General features: G+C 45.7%; 1 protein-coding gene across 3 annotated transcripts in view; it reads right to left on the minus strand.

Annotated features, from left to right (window-relative positions):
- The window catches only part of LOC133168268 (cell adhesion molecule DSCAML1-like), a 30177-nt gene that overhangs the window by 8972 nt on the left and 448 nt on the right, over positions 1-20757 (minus strand). For all 3 annotated transcript variants that reach the window (XM_061299719.1, XM_061299721.1, XM_061299722.1), the window contains exons 2-16: positions 15897-16217; positions 14295-14441; positions 5813-5959; positions 5442-5720; positions 4391-4666; positions 4016-4312; positions 3111-3383; positions 2351-2635; positions 2155-2274; positions 1904-2080; positions 1217-1416; positions 885-981; positions 664-792; positions 408-575; positions 259-329 (exon numbers count right to left, since the gene is read on the minus strand). In XM_061299719.1, the coding sequence (XP_061155703.1) occupies positions 259-329; positions 408-575; positions 664-792; positions 885-981; positions 1217-1416; positions 1904-2080; positions 2155-2274; positions 2351-2635; positions 3111-3383; positions 4016-4312; positions 4391-4666; positions 5442-5720; positions 5813-5959; positions 14295-14441; positions 15897-16217 (2987 nt within the window). The remainder of the gene's footprint in view (positions 1-258; positions 330-407; positions 576-663; positions 793-884; positions 982-1216; positions 1417-1903; positions 2081-2154; positions 2275-2350; positions 2636-3110; positions 3384-4015; positions 4313-4390; positions 4667-5441; positions 5721-5812; positions 5960-14294; positions 14442-15896; positions 16218-20757) is intronic.

Raw genomic sequence — 20757 nt, forward strand, 5'->3', positions numbered from 1 at the left:
ACAATAGTAACGCTACGAGAATCTAAATAACTACGCGTTGCCCCAGAAAAGACGTTAACAAGAGCTGAAATACTAAACGCATCTGCAATATTATTTCACTGCCATTATTATTATTACATCACTGCAAAGTCGAGCAATCCCCAGATATCGTCCAAGTAGAGACATATGGTGAGCAATCGGATTGGATGCTAAGCCAGTGCTTTGAAACAGTTCCTTGGCATAACTGGCACATATTTTCTGATATTGTCAGTAATTTACCCTCCATGTGACCCGAATGCTCTGTGATGTCATGGGCTGCAGGATCACATCCATTGGTGGTCCATCAGGTGCTATTGAAGGCAAGGCATCGCATAAATTATGAATGTCACAATTCGGAACCGTTTTTCCACACGAGAAAGATGACTCACGTGCTTCTTCGGTACTGATTGTTAGCTCTTTGCTTGGAAGGCTCCGGCCAATCTTGTTGTAGGAATACATGCGGATGCTGTACACGCAAGCCGGGTGCAGCTCGACAATATTGGCTTGGTTGTTGGTGGGTGAGATGTTCCTGGTTGTGTACATGTGGTCCCACGAGTCTGACAAGGGAAGAGATCAGGATTTTCATGTTTTTTTTGGAACGAGACAGATCATTAAAACATGTCTGGAAGGTTTTGGGCTAGCTACCTGACTTGTTCTTGTACTCAATGTCATAGCTTGTGATGATGCTATTCCCGTCAAACCTTTGGATCCAGCGTAGGTTCATACTTCTATCCTTCACCTCTCTTACTTCCAGTTCAGGGGGATCTGGCGGTTCTGCGAGTGTACGTGAATACAGAATTTGTAAGATCAGATGTCTCCATTGGATCTCTGATCCAAACATACGAGTCAAGTTTGAAACATGTTACCTTGCACAGTGAGTTGGATGAGTCCTCGACCTTCTCCGTAGGAATTTATGGCGTGACAAGAGAAGAAGACAGAATCTCCTCTGTCTGCTGGGTTCAGCTGCAAGCGAGAAAAATGATAACCAGCTCAAATGTCAGATCAAAATTATAGACTAGCAAGTAGCACAAAGGTTGCCCAAATGTCTTTGTAGAATTTAATCACTTTTTACATCCTCATCTGAATTATTTATGTTTTTAATTATTTTAAATAACACAAGTAATTCTTCTTCTTACTCCTCAGCTACACGGCCACAAAGACATCAAACATGTCATGTACATCGCGCTCAATATTTGACCTTTAGGGTGGAGATGACTTCATCTCCCTTTTTGTTGATGGTGATGGAATAACGGGGGTTTCTCTCGGCGTCGATGACCGTGTCGCCTCTTTCCCAACGGATGATGATGGGCTGCTCGCCTCGAGCTGTGCAGTTCAACTCCTTGGTCTGGCCCTTCCTGGCCATGGTGGTGTTGGGGTGGCTGGTGATCATCGCGGGGACTGAGAAGAACGGCAGAGCCGTGTCAGTATGACAAATAGCATTACATGGCATAATGAGACAAGGGAGCAGGGAAGAGGTAATGGAAATGGAGGAGGGACTACAAATAGTAGAACCATCTCCATAGCTTCCCTTCTTCTTGCATTTCACTTCTTAAGCCCCGCTGGCTGCATCTTTTGCGCCTGCCTCATTCCACACCCCTGCTTCGATTCTCTCCTCCGCTCAGACATGGATTATTGATTATAGGGGTTCTTGTGGTTTTGTTTTCATCACTAATTCATCAGTCCTTTTCCACAAACATTGGGCAGTACACTGACGGGCGGATGGAACACATCATTCAATAGTAAATCTACCCCCAGTTAGGGACGGAGGATTTTATTAAGTTTGGTCTACAGTATACGTACTAGCCTAAGGCAAAAAAAATGCATCCAGTTGATTTTCCACCAGAATAAAAAAAAAAAAAGTAAAGATGAAATAATTGCCACTTACTCTTGACAGTGAGGATCATGCTCTTACTGATGTCTGAGCCCACTCCGTTAGAGGCCTGACACAGGTAGTACCCGCGGTCATCCTCCAGTACATGTCGGATGAGCAGCGACCCGTTGGACATGATCTGGATGCGACCGGTGAGAGGGACTGGATGGTACTGCTGGGGGTTTCCGACACCTGCGTGACATAACCCGTTTTTTTACGTGGACTCTTATTTATGTGAACGCTGAGATGTTGTCATTATGTTTGACCTTTAGCGTGTTTCCACATGACTTTTGGAGGTGGGTAACCCTCCACCGAGCAGTTGAGAACTCCAGCTTTGCCGTAGATGCAGTCCTGGTTGTTTGGTTGCACCACAAAACGCGGTGGCACTGAGAAACACAAAGTCGGACTCAACTTATAGTTTCAGCGGTTTCAGCTATATATATATATTTATTAGTGCCTCACCGGTAACAATCAGCTGTCGCTCCCAGCTGACGGTGGCGGCGGCGTTGCTGGCGATGCAAGTGTAGTTTCCGTTGTGTTTTAATGTCACCTTGGAAATTTGGAGGGAGCTCATGAACTCTTTGGTCTCGATCGCAACGCCGGAGGTGGGCCCTGGCACAATGAGCTGGCCGTCTTTGTGCCAGGTGATGCGTATGGGCATGTCCCCGGATGACACCACGCAGGCTATGTAGATGAGCTTCCCCACTGAGGTAGAGGGGATGTCGAAGGGCTGGATGAGAGGTGGCACTAGGGGGAGAGAGAGGAGCTCTTGACAAATGACTGGCTTGATGTGAAAGAGTGGCATCTATGGTGAGAGAAGGCCAGTAGGGCTCCCCCATTTGCACCCCCCCATCTCCTGTAGAGCCACTCTGGTTAGGATCCAATTGGCAGGAGGAAGTCGTTCCGTTGCCATAGTAATAGAGGTTGGCGCGGCGGTACTACAGCTGAGACATCTGGGGGATTTAATCTGGGCTTCATTATTATTCATCTAATTAAATCAGACACACGCAGGCACAGGCACATAAACACCTCTGTAGCTGCCCGGCCACCATCGTTACCCCTCCCATAGTCAAATTGAGTCTATAAATCGGCTAAAACACAAAATATGTGACTGGTACGGCCTGCAAAAAATGTAGCGAGTTTTTTTGGGGGGGACAATAGTATTGTACAAAGTGACCTAAATGTTGTAGGTTGACCGCTTGAACAGATTCCTTCCACTTACCTTTAACAGAAACATGCACAGTTTGGTTGATTGACACCTGCGGCTGGATCAGAACACTACAAAGGTAGGTGCCCTCGTCGGCGCCCTTCTGCACGTCCGTTAGCCGCAGGGTGCCATTGTCAAACAACACTTGGCGGTGATTATCGGGCAGCTGCATGCCGTCCTTCAGCCACTTAATGGAGTAGTAAGGGTACCCAATGACACGGCACGTAATGTACGTGTTCCTGCCAGCCACTGCCGTCATGTCTCGCATGGGTCTGATTCGGGGTGGACCTGGAGACACGGGGAAAAGAGGGAGGGGGTGGCGGGGCGGACACAGTGGTCGGAAAGACGGGCCGATGAGGTGAGGGAGGTCGTGGCAGAGAGATGGAACGGCCATGGAAACAGAAGGTGAAGCGATAAAGGTCGATGGACAGAGTGATTGGGGTAAGTTGAGAGGTTACAGGGAGGTTAGTTTTGCTCCCTTTGCTAAAAGTGACTGAGGGTATTTGTATTTGTTTTCGTTATCTTAATTATCTATACCACAAATTGATGAGCAGACGCTGGTACCTTGACTTACAAGTTTGATTTTCTCCGTGACCAATCTCGCAACTCAATTTACTCCTTTATTAGATCCATTTTTGAAATAAATAGTTACTATAATGAAAATTGAACAATTATCATAACCCTATTGTAGTGCTTAAGAAAATACAGCTAACGCGAAAATGTAGAGCCAAAATGGTCCAAAATAAAAAGAAATAAAATAATAATGTAAAGAAAACGACATTGAAAACCCCCAAGGTTGGGGCACCCATAAGTCAAGGTATCAGTGTCTACACATATTTTTTTCATTTTCTTCACTAGGTGTAATGTATTTGTATAGAATGAAGTGTAGAGTGCATTTATATTGAAAAGCAGACAGGCACCTCTTACGTTTATGCGCGCTTGGTACTCGGCGCTGCCGGCCGAGTTGCGTGCGACGCAACGATAAACTCCCCCGTTTCGGATGAGCGGGTTGCTGACGTTGACGTGGGACACGGTCAGGCCGTCGGAATGGGTGTACTGGCTGGTCTTGTAGATGGAGTCTCGCACCACGGGTTCGTCGTCTAGCGTCCAGGTGATGGAGGGCGGCGGCGCTCCTTTGGCCTCACACACCAGGGAGAAAGGCTCGCCGGGGTTCACCACCTTCTCGCTGAAGGACGTCACAATCCGTGGGGTACCGTCTGACGACAAAAATCAGACAACTATGAACGATTTGATGACACGCTGGACATCATCATTGGCGTCCCCTTCCAACATACCCTCCAGCAGAATGATGGAAAAGTCCTGAGATGTGTGGCCCTTGCGGGAAGCAAAGCACTGGTAGGCCCCAGAGTGGAACTTTTGCGCCGCAGTGATCTGCAGTGTGTCGTTGTGTTGACCCTGGATGGAGATGTGCTGATCGGGGAAGATGGGTTCCGTGTTCCGGTACCAGCTGATGGTGTATTCTGGAGAACCTTCCACAGTGCAGGTAAAGAAGAGCGTGCTGCTAATTCCGGTTTTCAGGTTCTTGGGGGATAAGGTCACTCGAAGTGGATCTGAAAGAAGGACGTCACGCAAAGTAACACAGAATTACGAATACAGTGTCGATTTCCTTCCGCAGAGCAGCCAGAGCACAATCAGCAGCGGTGACTCAATCGGCTGGACGTGCTCATTAAAAAAGCAGCTGGAGATATCGCTTCACATGGATGTCCACTTATGTGTGTGTGCAAAATGTCAGTGAGCAATAAGGCAGCTGGTGGTGTGTGCTAGGGGGCATTGCTGTGCCTTCCAAGCAACACACACACACACACAGCCCACCCCATCCTGTCAGAGTCACAGAGTGTGCTGCCATGATGTGCCCAGTGGCAAAGCTGAACAGCGAGCGAGAGGATGGCGTCTGGCTTTTGTTTATCCATACGCTTAGACACTTTTACCTCTCTGTCCTACATGATTATTATGGTGTTACTTTGCCGCTCATGTCATTCTAGTGCAATGTCTACTCATCTTGTCTCTGACCCCTAGTCTCTACTCTCTACCACCATCTTGCTCACCCTCCTCCTCCGCAGTGATGCTGAGTTGGGCTGGCAGCTGTGTTATGGCTTCAGTCTCAGTAAATTACATCGCTGTCGCCCATTTTGAAAACTGACATGTTGGGGCAGCATGTACAGTTGCTCTCACATGTTTGTTACAGACACTCACACAGTATGTGGCCCTGAAACCAAAAAGGAGAGGAGTGTGTAAATGGGATTGTCTGCCAGCTAGAGGAGAGAGTGTGGTAGTCTGTCAGTTAGTGTGTGTCCGTGAGTGTGTGTGTGTGTAGAGCTCACACACCTATTATGTGAAGCTGTCCAGACACTTCCTTGGAGCCAAAACTGTTGGTGACTTCACATGCGTAGCTGCCGCTGTCCTCCAGTCGCAGGTCGCTGATGGTCAGCCCCGTCAAACGCCGTGTCCAGCGGGCGTCCGAGGGCAGCGGGCGGCCATCTTTCAGCCAACGCACAGTCGGGCTGGGGTAACCTCCCGCTATGCAGGGGAGCTCGATACTCTGGCCCGCGTACACCTCCCCTGCTTGAAAACTGTCCAAGATGGTGGGTGAGGACTCATTGGGGTCTGGAGATTTGGAATGAAACCAGAAGGACATGCCGAGATCAATTGATTGAAGCTCTGAAGTTGTGGGAGAAATTCAGAAGATTCTATCTGACCCATGACGGAGAGCCTGGCTCCATTGCTTTGGCGCGTCTCCCCGCTGTATTTATGCCTGGTAATGCAGCGGTAGGTGGAGAGGGCATCCTCCTTCTGGACATCTGAGATGTACAGAGCTCCAAAGGAGGTCAGCAAGAACCTGTTACCTGGAAGAAAAGAGACCTTCAATTCTCATTTGAGTATTTAACAACATTTGTGTTTCATCAACAATCTTTACTGTATTGGTTGATGGAGCCAGTATGGCGGATTTATTGACTACATGTTTGCGTTGTATATTTCGTGTGACCCTGCGAGAAGACGCAGGCTGCAATTTCACCGCCGCCTTTGTTTGCCCCCCTGCAAAGAAGCCTTACAGGATAATGAGTACTTTAAAAGCGCTACACCCACTGCAGTGACAAGTGGCTTGTCAAAACACTCCGACACAAGTCGAGCGGCGGCGAGATCAGCGGGATGTGTCAAAAGCGCAATTTCCGTCCTTTGCCGCACACTGAATTCATCCTATCTGCTGATTCAATCACATGATTTCCCTTACTGACACCGTCCGTCTCGGACGAGTGGCTAGTGTAAAATCCATCTATCTTATAGTAGGCTCTCATTAGTCATTTCCTTCATTGGATCCGTCTCGGTGACGCAGCCTCCTCCTCGCGGTCTCCGAGCAGAGTGGCAGACGGAGTAAAATATTAATTACCAAATCACTGTGCTCCCTCAGCTTTTATTCATGCTTACTTGACAAGCTAACAAGAAACAGAGCCAATGTCCGTTAAAAGTGCACACGCTTGCATGGGACAAAAACAGGTAGCGGTTCTAACAGCACTATTAGGGCTTGTTTTGGTTTACTGCAGACATTTTTCTTCAACATAAATGGCTCTATAAAAAGTGTGTTCATCCAGAAAGAGGCTACACTGCCTCCAGGAGAGCTGACATTGTTGGAATTTTGCATGAGGTCCATTTGAGTCTCAATACAACCCATTAGTGGAAAGAAAGACTTTCCGGCGGGCAAATGTTGGAATTTTTTATTCATATTGGATGGAAAGTGAACATAATATCCAATATTTGATTGTGAGTTTTCATTCATTCGACTGTGAAAAAAATGCAGACTATTTTCTGATCAAATTAAAAAAATAAATAAATCACAAACGATAGTTTCTATTTTTGGTTCTATTGCTGTATTGAAAGAGATGAAAAATTAGAATACCGGATCCAATTCCCAATTGTATTTCCCCAACAACTGTGACATAAAAGTTCACTTTCCTAATATGACAACATGTCTACGAGCTCTGAGACAGAGCTGTGACAAATAATAATGAAGAAGACTGTAATCCAAGATGAAATTTTAAATGTGGGAGGGAGGGGGAAAAAAACCCCCACACACTGCTAATAAAAAGGATGCATACGGTAGGCCATTTTGGGCCAAGACTGCGTGTGCAATGGGTGTGAGCATGAGCAGGTTAGCAGCAGCCACATTTTTCCCCCATGCAAATGAAGGCGTCGGCGCAAAAATAACGAGGCCCATATTTCCACCTCCTCAGCGGGCCCATTATTTATTGATGTTCTGCATCTTTCCCCAACGCACCCTCCTTCACACGTTCTTCATCGTGTCCCTGTTGCTAGGGTCTCCTCACTGCCACACTCATTCCGCGTCATTTTAGCAAATTATGAAAGCACGACGTTAGCCTAGTCAGAGATGAAACCGTGTTGCCGAGCTGCAGAAAAAATGACGATGGTAAAAAGGGAGTCAAAATAACAAATCTGAGAGAAAAACAAAACAAAAAAAACACGGTCAGTATGTAGTTGCTAAAAATAGCTCTGGCTGTTTTTGTAGCCAATCGAAGTAAGCGGCTATTTGAAAATGAAAATCAATTCATAAACACGGTTTAAATGAACATTCTTGTCAAATATTTCACAACTTTTACTCATTGTTACTGTTTAGCCTCTCATATTCATGGAACAGCAACCCATCCGAGCATACAAATGAACCTGCAGCGGACAAGCAAAACAGTGTTTCCTTTCCAATTGTAATTGGATGACAACCAAAGAGTTCAAAAACCCGACTTTGACGTTAGAAAACTGCATTCTGTCGCAGAGAAGAATCCAAAAGAAGGTGAAACTAGATGGGAGGAGGAATGGATCAAAGAATTGCGACTGTCATGGGAAGAAGAGGAGGAAAGAATTCTGGAATAACTCTCTGTGGTGCTGGTATCAACTCACACACACAAAGTCATCACAACCCGGCTTTTAAAAATAGGACAAAGTGTGTTTCTCAATCGGCACAAAAATATAATGCTTAGTTGTGAGCAATTGTAGCGGAAGCTGCTCCATTGGAAGAAATATTCAAGGAGAAGAATGGCATGGAGAAAGAGCAATGAAAATCGCGGAGGAGGAACCAGCCCGTGTCTTCCTTTCAAACCTTATGCCAAAAAAAAAAAAAAAAAAAAAAGGGGTGTTGCATCAAAGTGCACACCCTAACATTGCTCGCTCGCTCTACACTGCATAGCACAAGCAGGTGTCCGCCAATTAAATATATACACTTGTCTAGCTTTTATTCTCTTTGGCACTTAACCTCCATGAATGGCGTCCTCTTAACTCCTTCACTTCGCATTCAAAGCAGGCCCGAGTAATGCTTAACAAGCCATCGTGCGTCGGGGGCCCACCCCGCCGCATCTCCTCCATGAAAGAGACTTTGTTCAGGCGACCGAGCCGCTCAGACGGGGCAGAAGTCACGCTGCCAGTTAAGCCCACGCCGCATGAGCAATATCACTCTTTTCCTTCTCGCTTCCTCTCCGTTCGTTCACTGGACGGGCATCTCTGTGGTGTTTTCATTAAAAAGCCACGCTTCAGTGTCTAATCCAAACTGCTGTGGCCTTTCCTGAGCAATTCTGACTGCTTACCTCAGCTTTCAATCATGGCCTCTCTTTGCCGTGGCTAATACCGGACAGTCGCGTGCACCAACAAGACAAGAGGACACAAAGGTCAAGAAGAAGAATGGTGGGAGAGGAGAGGAGGGGTGGAGCAGACAGACTAAAAGTCCAGTTTCCATTGCGACGGGACCACGTCTCTTCCGCTCCACCGACCGCCGCGTCCCAAATTGCCCTGTATGACTTTAAACGGTAAACACTGGGGGATGGGTGGCTAGGGAGTGCATGTGAGATGCTCAACGGGGTCCCTCGTAAAAGTCTTCTCATGCAAAGGATGTAGTTTCCATAGATACAACCCCGCACTGCCGAGCCACGTCGCCCTCCATGAATGCACCTACGACGCTGCGTAAAACTAAACGGACCATCCGGGAAAAGAAGAAGCGGGCCGCGAGCGGGACGAGGCATCAGAGGAAAACGAGGGGCCGAGGTGGAGGAAGATGTAGAAATAGCACTCCATTATTCATGATGTGTGTTTCATGTGCTTGGTGACATCTGGGACAGGCGTGATAATGAGGGTCCCGAGAGAGTGAAAGTCACTCACACACACACACACACACATCCCAATCCACCGCAGTTTGTAGAAATATGCTAACCTCGGTTCACCTCCTGGATACACACACCTCTGACTCCAAACTGAGCTTTAGAGTGTTAATTCATGAAAAGAGCCTGCCTGTTCCACCCAAAAATAGGCAATAAAAAAATAGTGACAATTCCAATCCCCCTACCAAGTTGTTTTGCTTCAGCTGTAGATAAACAATGTTGGTGAATATATGGTGTGTGTGTGTGGTGAGGTGCACTTCAGCTTAGCCCATGGCCTGAGGCCGTGAGCTGCATTAGCAGCACTGAGTGGGTTGCCTGGTCTGCAACCAGCACCCCCCCCTCCCCAAGCATTAGAGTGCTGGTGGCAGAGGAGTGTCACTGCCCAGCATGGAGAGAGACAGGGCTTAACTCATCACACACACATACACACGTGCAAAGGCATGTACACGCCCGTGTTTACCAGAAAGGCTCGTCGAAATCCCAGGTAGCAAAGTAAACAAATTACCCCAATGTGACGTTTGAAGAGTCACTAGACTCTTTAAAGTTGCTCATTGCTACCTCTGAGCATGACCTTGAGCTCCGGTTGTCCACACCAAGTCTGTTTTTTTTTTAAACGCTCCTGTTACAGCAAGACCCCAGCGCACAATAAAACCTTGACTTTAGTTACTAACCCCATCAAACAGAGCTTGTGAGCCACTCGGAATTAGTTCATTATAGTGTTGGTGTGGGGACTGTGTGTGATTGCTCAGCAAACAGTGCGTCGGATCAATAGGTCTGATTGCCAGGTCATGTCGGAACATGACACTTGGAGGGCCACCAGGGATCACATTTGATTCTTGATTATGTCTCTGCGTGACCCCGTCACCACGAGAAATACAGACCTCATTTTGGCTATCGTGACAAATATAATCACTTATTTGCAATGTATTTTTTGAATGTTTCTATAGTACAAACATTTATCTTGACAAGATTGTCACTAAGCCGTGTTACATATATGATACAATCATGTGAAAAGGACAAATACATGGCCTTAAAACTTTAAACAGAAATCATTTGGAAATGTTATGTTATGAAAGGATTGGTGGGGATTAAAAGAAAATAGACTTTTGTGGCCTACCAAACACTGAGAAACAAACTGGACATTTAAATGTTTCCTTAAAGACAATTTCGTGGAAAAACGTGCTGTAATCTCCCGGCGCTAATCCGTCTCTCGCTAACCTAAACAAAGCAACAGAGGAAAAGGGTTAAAACCTCTTGACTTAAATCTTATTTCTTAAACCAATCCAGGCAAGAGATCTCCTTTCACTTATTCGCACTAAGCCTTGGCACACGCTTTCATTTGTGATAGTGACTCAGAATACTTAGAAAATGATTTAACCTTAATTGGGGCTATGACAACAAAAAAATAATTAAAAGTTAAAATCAGTAAATCTGACCTAATATGGAGTAAGTCTCCCTCTGTCAGATGTATTGTCACTAAGTCTGGCTTGAAGGCGGAGATGGTGGCCAGATTTGTGTCAGAGTGGTGTGCTCTCGGGGACTTTCCCATCTCTCCATCTTACACTGATTGACACTGATACGGCGATGCTCGACAAACATGCTCATACGCCATGTGTGTTACACGGCAGGCCATGCAGAGTGTTCCGTGTTAAGTGCACGTGAGCAGGCGTGTGTCGTAGTGTGTAAATAGTCAATAATAGCCGACACTTGTCAGCCCTCTCCTGAACACACACAAAGCCCGTGGTTGGGACATTGTTGTTCTCCGTCTCAGCCACCCCCCCCCAACTCAGCACCCGCCCCCCTAAAACTGGCCTCTCAAGCAGAAATAATTATGCCTATTGTGGCCCTCGCGCGCACACACACATGCACGCACACACACACACACACGCTTGTGCTAATTAACACACTCTTCCACGTGCCTACTCAAGCTAACTGAGTAAAAGATGGCTGCCAGCAGCCCATCTGCTTCTGCCTCACTCTCACTGAGGTAAATGGGACAAAATTACACGTACAAAAGCACTCACAAACTGCAAAACAGTGTCATGCGGTCGGATTGTACGTGAGCGTACAAACTGACGGCATCTTGCAATTTCCTTCCTTGCATGGAGGTTTTATTGCATGTTTGGCTACATGATATCAGCTGCATGATGTGCCCCCCCTCCTTACACACCCTGCTGTGTGCCACATGGGGCAGCAGTGGCAGGATCATTGAAGGGATGGAAGAGGAGTGAGGAAACGTGATATCACTGGACAGTTTGGGAAGGGGGGGGGCAGTCAATGAGGTTGTGTCCCATGAGCCCTGGGGAGGCCATGTGCTCCCCGGCCTCCCCCGTCACACCACGGCGAGCTGAGCGCTACACAATCGTACCAGCGAGCGCAGCTTTAATGTAGCCCAGGTTAATGTTTAATGGCTTTTCCCTTTTCAGGCGGGTTCGTGTCAAATCTGGAAATGGTTTTATTGTGTCACATTCAAAGTGTGTGTGGGGAGGCTTGTACATTTGTTCTCCCTAGAAATGAATGCATTTGTCGGACCAGTGTTTACATGAGTACATGGTGTCTCAGACAAGCGTTTCTATTTATGTATTCTTTGCTCTGTGGGCACAAGCTCAGATTTACTAACAGTCACCTGAGTGGAGTCTTAAGAAGACATTTAATTACTAGAATAAAAACAGCACTGCAGTACCGTATTTTCCAGACTATAAGGCGCACCTAAAGACCTAAAATTTTCTCATAAGCCGACAGTGCGCCTCATAGTCCGGTGTGCCTTATATATGGACCAGATTACTAGATTTAAACTGGCCCGAGGCATTGTGTCATGAAATCAATCATAAGTGGCCCGCTGAAGACTATGAATCATGACTCAAAAAGACTATGGATCATTATTTTGTGATTATAAAGTAATTTGTTGTGTCTGAAGTTGAAATAAAAAAGATCAAATGAAGAATGATTTGATTTGCATTAAAAATCTGACATGATGTATTAATGGTGCGCCTTATGTAAGGACAAAGTTTTAAAATGGGCCATTCATTGAAGGTGCACCTTGTAATCCGGTGTGCCTTATAGTCCGGAAAATACGGTACATATGACACAGCAGAGGTCAAAGTGACGCAACTACGAAACTGATCAGTTTAGATTAGTCATTGAGCCTTGCTTAGCTTGATTTCAAATAAACCATTGGTGCACCCTAGTGTGTGCGAGAGCGTGTGGTTTGAATTGGCTGACACCCAACAAGGACACCAGGGGCTGAGAATTGATCAGTAATGTAGCCTGTAAGTGACCTTGCCACTCAGCGACACCCATTAGGATCCAAACGTGGATTCGTTTTACCCATCGACGTTAAACTATGATTCAATTTGACAATATTATACTAGGTGGAAGCCGAGTTGGGCATCTTCTGTGGGCCATTCATGTGGCCACAGCCATCTGCTGGTCCAGTCTGGGCGCATCGGAGCCACTCATTAGTTCTCTGCTGGTTACTCTGACAGTTTAAATCTGTGCTCATGGTGATTTTTTTTTTTAGGCCCGTCCACTAACTCTTCATCTCTATGTCACTACTCCAACTCTCCTTCAGATCATGTCTCCAATTGTTCCTTATGTGGGAACAAACACACTTGTACAAGACTTCACACCAATGACGGTACCGGGACGGGCAAGTGAAAGGGAACTAGGTCAGTCTGCCTGCACCCCCCCTCCCCTCTTAAAACCCCCTTATAATGTTCTATCTGGGTAGGAAAGTGGGACACAGGCAGAAATGTAAAACACACATATTAATATATACACACAGCCACACACACAAACAGATGGGGGACATGTGCGACTGTCAGAATGGAATCGGTTGGGCTTGGGAGGGCAAGGCCGCATGGTGTTATGTCATACCCTCAAGCATTGGGCCAATTCTTTTTCCTTTTCGTTGGCTAGTTCTATGAAAGCAAGGTCATTGTTTTCCAACTGACAGGTGACTGGGTTTATTTGTTGCATGGATTTAATGTTTGATTGGCATGCGCAGATCAAAAGAGGGTCAAGGTTGAACGGGCTTCACTGTGAGGGCTCGCAGCGTTTGTGCCGTCTAGCGTTTGTACAGAGGCGAGCGTCGAGTTCAGTGAGCAGCTCATCATGTTCAGCATCTGATCTTCACACTCACTGCTCATCAAGTGACCTATATAGCCATACATACACACGGCAGCCTCGTGATGTCATACCAAACACGGAAAGCATCTTGAAGTTCACAATCAAATCAGATGTTAGTTATCCAGATACAAACATTTCCATGCATCCACGGATTGTTTACAAAATAAATAAAAATACCCAACGACAGCTAAGGCCATATAAGCCTGGATATGTATATTTTTTTTATGCTTGTCCTCATGTCAACTACTAAACAAAACCCTGATGCCTGTTTATGAGATACAATGTTGGACTTTGCATACATAAGATATAAAACACCATCTGCCGGAACCTGAGGCCATTCTTGCCCTACTAGCCTCCTTGCTTCGTTTTCCTTTCCTTCTATCATTCCACCATTGCACTTGCACATATCGTAGCCTGACACATTTTTCAAGAGCTATGATCCCATAATAAAAGACACATCATGGAAATAGAAAAAAAACATAAAGGCTTGACACTACTTTTTTTTTTTCTCCTCACATGTAGATGATGTCCATCCAACTCCTTTCTTCAAGTGCATAATAGTAAGCCCAAGACCCGACGAAAGAAACTATACGTAAAGTCGGGAATGTCAATTACAGTTATCGTCAAGATTTGACATTTATATCAATGAGATGTAAACGGAGAAAAGAAAATGTCTGCCCAGAGGAGGCTGAGGAAAGAGGGGGTGTGGGGGGGGTTCAAGCTGGAAGGCCAGCTCAGTGATCCAGAACAGTGAGCAGACAGAAAACACAAAAAAAGTCAACATACGTCAACTGTCATGCACCGACACAAACTAGATCAAAACCATCCTGATTCCTACAATGACATACAAAACATCTGCCGGCAGATATAAAAAAAAAAAAAAGAAGCAATGTCTTACCTGGGACGATAGAGACCGTGTCTCTCTCCCAGGATACGACGCTGACGTACTCCTGCACGGCAGTGGGGATGAGGCACTTGAACACGGCTACGTTGCTCCGCATCGAGCGCTGGTCCGCCACCCGCACAGTGTAGGGCTCCCTGAAAACTACACACGTACACACAAAATGTGTTTGCCTGTTTTTGAGCTTTGTTTGATTAGGTCCAAGCGCTCAACATTAATAGCTTGCATTAGACAAGATAATCACTGGATGTTTTTTATTTTCATTATGAATAATAAATCATTTTTGTTCAGAACGTTATGCTGCCCACTTCCCCCCCTCAATATGTTGCATGAGCAGAAGTTCATTAGCAAAAACGGAGCTTGGAACTGCCAAAAGGTTGCTAAGGAACTGGTGTTGGATTACTTTACTATGCAATCAGAACTAGCATATGTTGATGTTGGAAGGGATTTTATGATAATTTACATCACTTTTTTTTTTTTTAGATCCAAATGTGAGACCCCCACTAAGTTCCTCTGCAACCTGTTCAAGAGACACCAGGGCCCAACAGAGGCTACGGGATGTTTGGTTCTCGCTAATCCCTCGTCTCCTGCAGCCAGGCTTTTGGGTCATGAGGGAATGATGGCAACGCCCGGCTGGCATGCAAGCTCAGGGTCCTGGCTCAAATCCACCACTTGGCGCTAGTATTAGTATTAGAATGAATATGAGTATTAGTTCTGCTTGGTGTTGGGAGGCAGAATATGAAAGCAGATGTTGACGGCAGGATGGAAGTGCAGGGGGGGGGGGGGGGGTTGGATCTGGCCTGAATGAACCGTAGAGAACAGACGCGGTGCAACTACTATATCATCCAGATTTACTCTGGCGGTGATTTGAGGTTACTATTTGTTGAGTAATTTCAATCTCTTCTTGGGAATCTCAATTTGTAGTTCTGCAATCCCCAAATGTGCGATTTTACAAGAGATGAGATTTGTCTTATTAACGCAGCGGCACGCGGTCTAATCAATGAAAAGCACCAATTAGGGTTGTTAATGAGAGATAATTAAAGAAGTGTGCTGTGGCTATATTTAGTTTGACACGGGAGGGCAGTTTGGAGAACTTGGGTGGAGAGGAAGGAGAGAAGAGGGAATAAATGACAGCACAGAAGCTGCGTCTGGTCAGATTTTCCAAAAATAGACAATTGAATTGAATCACCCGACCTGCAATATTTCTCTCCTGCAAACAGCAAATACAAAAGTTATTTCTGCTAATGCAATGACAGTAAACTCAAATCAGTCGTGACACTTTTTGTCAAATTTAATTTGGATCACAGAATCAACACATTTAAGGTGCTTCTTATCTTCTGTGTGTTTTTTACCTTTCATGACACTGACGCGTTACATCGGGATAATGTCACGTGCTTCCGTCAAATCGTTGTGCTCTGTTTATTATGTTCTAGGTCATTCTGGATTTGGGTTCAGACGGACTATTTTGGGCCAGGTGATCCTGTGAGTGAACTAGCCTTTTATTTCCGCTGCTAATCACATCCACTCTACTCATCATGCAAAGTCTCATTTTGACCTCCGGGGACTCACCCCTCCAACCCAACTAGTCAACCAACTCACCAGCTTTGATGCGGATGTTGGGGCTGCGGATCTTGCCCGCCTGGTTCTCGGCTGTGCAGAAGTAGTCGTTGTCATGGATGTAACTGTTGTAGGCGGAGGGCAAGAAGGAGTACAGTTGCAAGGTGCCATTGGCGTACACGTGGCGGATGTGGGGCACGTCGTAGATGTCGTCGCCGGTGGCCAGGTACCAGCGCAGAATGGCACTGGGGGTGCCCCCTGCTGGACAGGGTAGGGACACCCCCACCGAGCTGGAGTAGGTTACCCTCTGCAGGGAAGCGTTCACAAAGTACAGCCTGGTAGAGCTCACATCCTCACTGTGTACTGAAGGGGCAAAGAGAAAACAGGACATCAGGCAAATGTATCGCAAAATAAATCGTAACAAATGTACGTCAAATGTCCAGCTGCAAACTATCGTCACGTGATGCAGAAAGCCAGGGATTTGGGCCAAAGCCCGTGGTGAATAAGGTAGATGGGGAAGGGGGCGGAGCCTGCTACCTCAATACAGTTGTACGCTTACACAAACAAAGAGGAAGCGAGAGAACACTGACGATAGGTTATGTGATTGGAATTTCTATGCCAGACGCAGATTTAAATCAGTTTAATCTCCTTACATATTTAACACACACACAAATGCACGCACACAGAGAGACAGACATACAGGACTGCTCCTCATTGGCACTCGCATGCAACACATTCTGAGAACTAAGAGTGAGAGGAAAGCTGGAGGAAGGGGGTCTTGAAAATTTGGGGTCACCATAGGAAAGATTAAGTGAGGAAAAACTACTAGGCTAGACATATAAATGTCTTGCTATGTCTTTATTCTAATTTTTACGGTGACCATGTTGTATTAGATTTTAATTTTCTTTTCAAAACTATATGTTTACCTAATAGAATTTGTTTTATATAGCGTATTAAACCACATACATTTTTGGGGTGGGTCACAACTATAATTCTTTTTCTAGACAATTCAATACTGGCAAAACTGCCATACAGGTCTTATTTTGTCTGTAACAATAAAGTCACGATATATTCTTATGGTATAGTATAGTTAATATAGTCTAACAGTGCTTTTATACCAGATCCTTTCATCTATTCAGGATACATAAAAGTCTGTCTGCACGAGATTAATGTGAGGAACATAAAAGTTGAAGGTAGTTGCCGTAAAAACGTCCGCTGGGTTATGATTTAACCCAAATAACTCCATGAAAGCTAAAAATGGCTGTACTATAACAAAATGGGTTAAACACCTGCTCAACACAAGTGACGCTTGTAGATCAACACTGTCACCACTGCTGCTACTAACTTTACCATCTTGAGGTGAAGTGAAAAATCACAATCACAAGGGAGAGTGCCCCGAAGCTTGAGATTGATCAAACTGGGCAGAATGTTACAGATGGTATATGAAATGTGACTGACAGCCCAATGGCGAGCAGAAAAAAAAATCCAGGTCAGACTCCCTCCCCGCTGCAGATTACTGATAATGGCCCCTGAGCATAAAGCCATATTAAAGATTGGAATATCTATAATCTCCCAATCGGGGGACAGGGCTAAAGTAGAGGAGTGCGGGGGTCACCCTGAGAGCTTGGGGGAGGGAGGAGTGGGCTCTGGTTGTGGATTACATGCCCGGGGGCCCGGGCACACAAGGCTGGGGAGCACTAGGGGGACTGATGGAGCAGGAACAGAAACAGGATCAGCGCAAACTCCCGCCACTCAAAATCACGCAACTGCACAAACAAAAGCAAAAGTCACAACAGGAGGAGACAATGTGTTGTCAAGGTGATAAACATTTGGGGATTTTAGAATGAGAAAAATATAAAAGGGTCTTCTTTTGTCTCATCCCTCTCCAAAGTTTTGAATATTTTTTGACTCCCAAACAAAAAGAAAGTAAGACGTGTAAATACTGGAAAAATTCCCTACTCATCGGAGTCCGAAAGAAAGCCCGGCACCGACAGTCGAGTACTGCACGGGCTGTCAGAGCCGCAGTCGCTATTTTATACATCCTGCCAGAGCGCCGCATGAATATGTATGTTGTAGAGGTAGAAGTCATAACCTATGCAAGGTTTCATCATGCATAATGCAGCTGATCTGCGCTTCAGCAGGATGTGAGTATGCACCATGCATGCAACACTCACACACAACTGGAATGGAAAGAGGTGGTAAACAAAGCCCAGAGCCGCCACCGGTGTTTCAACATACATGTGCCTTCGCACCCCTGTGCCCAACCAGACGTGTAGTAGCGTGTGTTCCTCTATTATCGCCATCCATCTGCATTAATTTGACAGCAGTTTCTATCAAATTGGGTGATGGGTGTTCTTCCCAATATCAAGTAAAAAGTAACTTCTAAAGTTGTGGTTTTTGACAAATGGGGTATAATGTGGAGAAAACTGAAGCGGAGGAGGGAAAAGTGCACGGGGACTGTCACAAGGGGTGTGAATTGAATATTGGGGGGATGTCAGGAGATAAAGGTAGGTGTAAGCTTGTAGCTAATCCTCGGGGGTCTCGTGTAAGTGGGCGGGGGATGCGCTTGGGGTTACATCTAATCAACGGAGGGATATGGTATAGTTCCCACCTACTGTCTTTATGCACGGCCTGTCCCAAACAATCTGCTACGCCCTCCGCCAACATCATCCCACCCAGCCACCCCCGGCCTGTGCTGTGTCAGTGGAAAAAGAAAAGTGTGCTACTTCAGCAGTCCCCTGGGATCTGCTCCCCCCCCTCACATCAAAGCAGCCAGTTTCTCTCCTAATGTGAATATCAAATCTGTGGATCACAAGTCCCAGCACAGTCTGCATAAACGGCCCCTCCCCCCAGCCTTTAATTCTGCCTAGTGATGAGGGAAAGAGAGGGAGGGGAGTTGCTGCGAGAGGAGGAAACGATGGCGGGAGGGGAGCGATGGAGATCGAACAAAAACAACCACTTGCTTCATGAATTTGACATTTGCCGAATGAATCTACCCCAAAAAATACGCCAGTCGACCACTGCGGTTTCTTTTGAGTTCTGCTTCTGTTCCTTAACTTGCCATCAACTTAGAAATGCGATGATGGATGCCTGCAGTGACTTTCACATCTCAACTTTGCAGCAATAAAATAATAGTTGTTCACGGTCAAAATGGAAATTTGTGATTCTGAAGAGCAAGTCTACAATGATGCAAATGCATCACACTTGCTTATTTGAAATCGTCATGTACATCCAGAGTGGTCCACATGCATTTGATTTTTACAATCTTGTACATTGCATCAATATTTTTTGTATGGAATTGTGCAAATGGGAAGCTGCCTTAATAATGTCACTCAGTGGAGCCGGCAGCTCTGTCATTGAGCGGTGCCTACTGCTCACCATGCAGCTTTAATTGTGCAGCCTTGCAAAGACAGCACTGGGAATTGGACTGCAGGGAAGGGAGGGCCAATTTAGCATATTTCTATTTGCGGAGGTTGAGCTGCATATGGGGGACACATGGGTGAAGGATCGCCTTATTGCTTCGTGAGATAGATCAAACTCACGTTTTTATGGTTTATTTTGAACGGCTCAAAATAACCATAACCTTTTAATGGGAGCCTCAAAAGAAGGCCCGCACTTGGCAGGCCGCTGGACGTTAAATTGCTCAGAATCCATTCCGTGCGGATATAATAAAACCCAACTCCCAACTTTCATAGAATATTCCAAATCGGTCGAGAAATACCGGCATTGTGCTTTAATTGAGTCTTTTAACCAGTTCTCGTTAATTACACTGCCTGCTAAACGCGGGTGCCTTTTTCCTTCCGCTCCCATATTTTTATTTTTACTTGAGCGCGTATATTCCAAGGCAAAAAAGTGACAAACTTGGCATTTCCGTTTGTGTATGCATAATGCGTAAGAGCCATATATTTAGAGCAAGCACAACAAGGGTGTCCCCGTTCTCTTAATTCTGCGCGCCATTACGCACGCGACACACACGCACACACGGGCGCGCGCAAAAGGGGCGCACACCCCGCCAGGCGCGCGAACACGTCTGGGGGTCCAGGTGCTCCATTAGTGAGGAACATGACCGGGCAAGTCTGCAATCTGGCCCACCTCCCCTCCCCTGAGTATGGACACCCTCATTTGCGTAAATTCACATGCACGAAGGGCGCACGGTGACTTCATTAATTCCTTCTTCAAGTTGATAAATAAATAAAGGGGAGATTGGATATAGTGGCTTTAAGAAAATAAAAATTACAAATAAGGGATGGGACGACTAATTGCAATAAATGAAGGTGCGAGAAGAAAAAAAAAACCCTCGAATTTGTGTTTGTTTAGTAAGCCGACGTATGGCTTCCACATTTTAATTTTAAAATGTCACACATTCGTTGATACAAAGGCCCGGATGTGCAAAGGGTGCTTAATTTCTGCAATTTTCGATGCAGATGTGTCCAGATTATAAAGCACTTTAATAGAAGAGGATCAACTTGGCAGCAGGATGGGGGATTTATTTCCCAGGGAAGAAAGATTTCTTTTTTTTTTTTACTGAAACCAACCCCTTTACGTTTACAATTTTAAAGCTGAACGTCAAAGCGGCTAATTGCACCAATTAGGGCCTTTATGCGGCTTTATCCTGATTTTGTCAAAAGGGCCGTTGTCGGGGAAATGCCTTTTGTTAATCAAATTACTAATAGCAATAAATTGTCGCTAATTACAAAAAAGAATGAAAATGCCGAAAATATCCTGAAGGAAATGGCTCGTTTTGTGGAGGAGCGATTGGACACGGCCTTATCAAAACAGCTGCAATTAGCAAAATATGCACAATGAGTGGGAAATTAATCGATAGAAACCACACGCGTGCCTTGTGAAAACTTTAAAGAGCGCAAAATTTGGGGTGCAATTCGTTGCAATAGACGGGATCGAT

The sequence above is a fragment of the Syngnathus typhle genome, linkage group LG15 (genome assembly GCF_033458585.1).
Source record: "Syngnathus typhle isolate RoL2023-S1 ecotype Sweden linkage group LG15, RoL_Styp_1.0, whole genome shotgun sequence".
Taxonomy (NCBI): Eukaryota; Metazoa; Chordata; class Actinopteri; order Syngnathiformes; family Syngnathidae; genus Syngnathus; species Syngnathus typhle.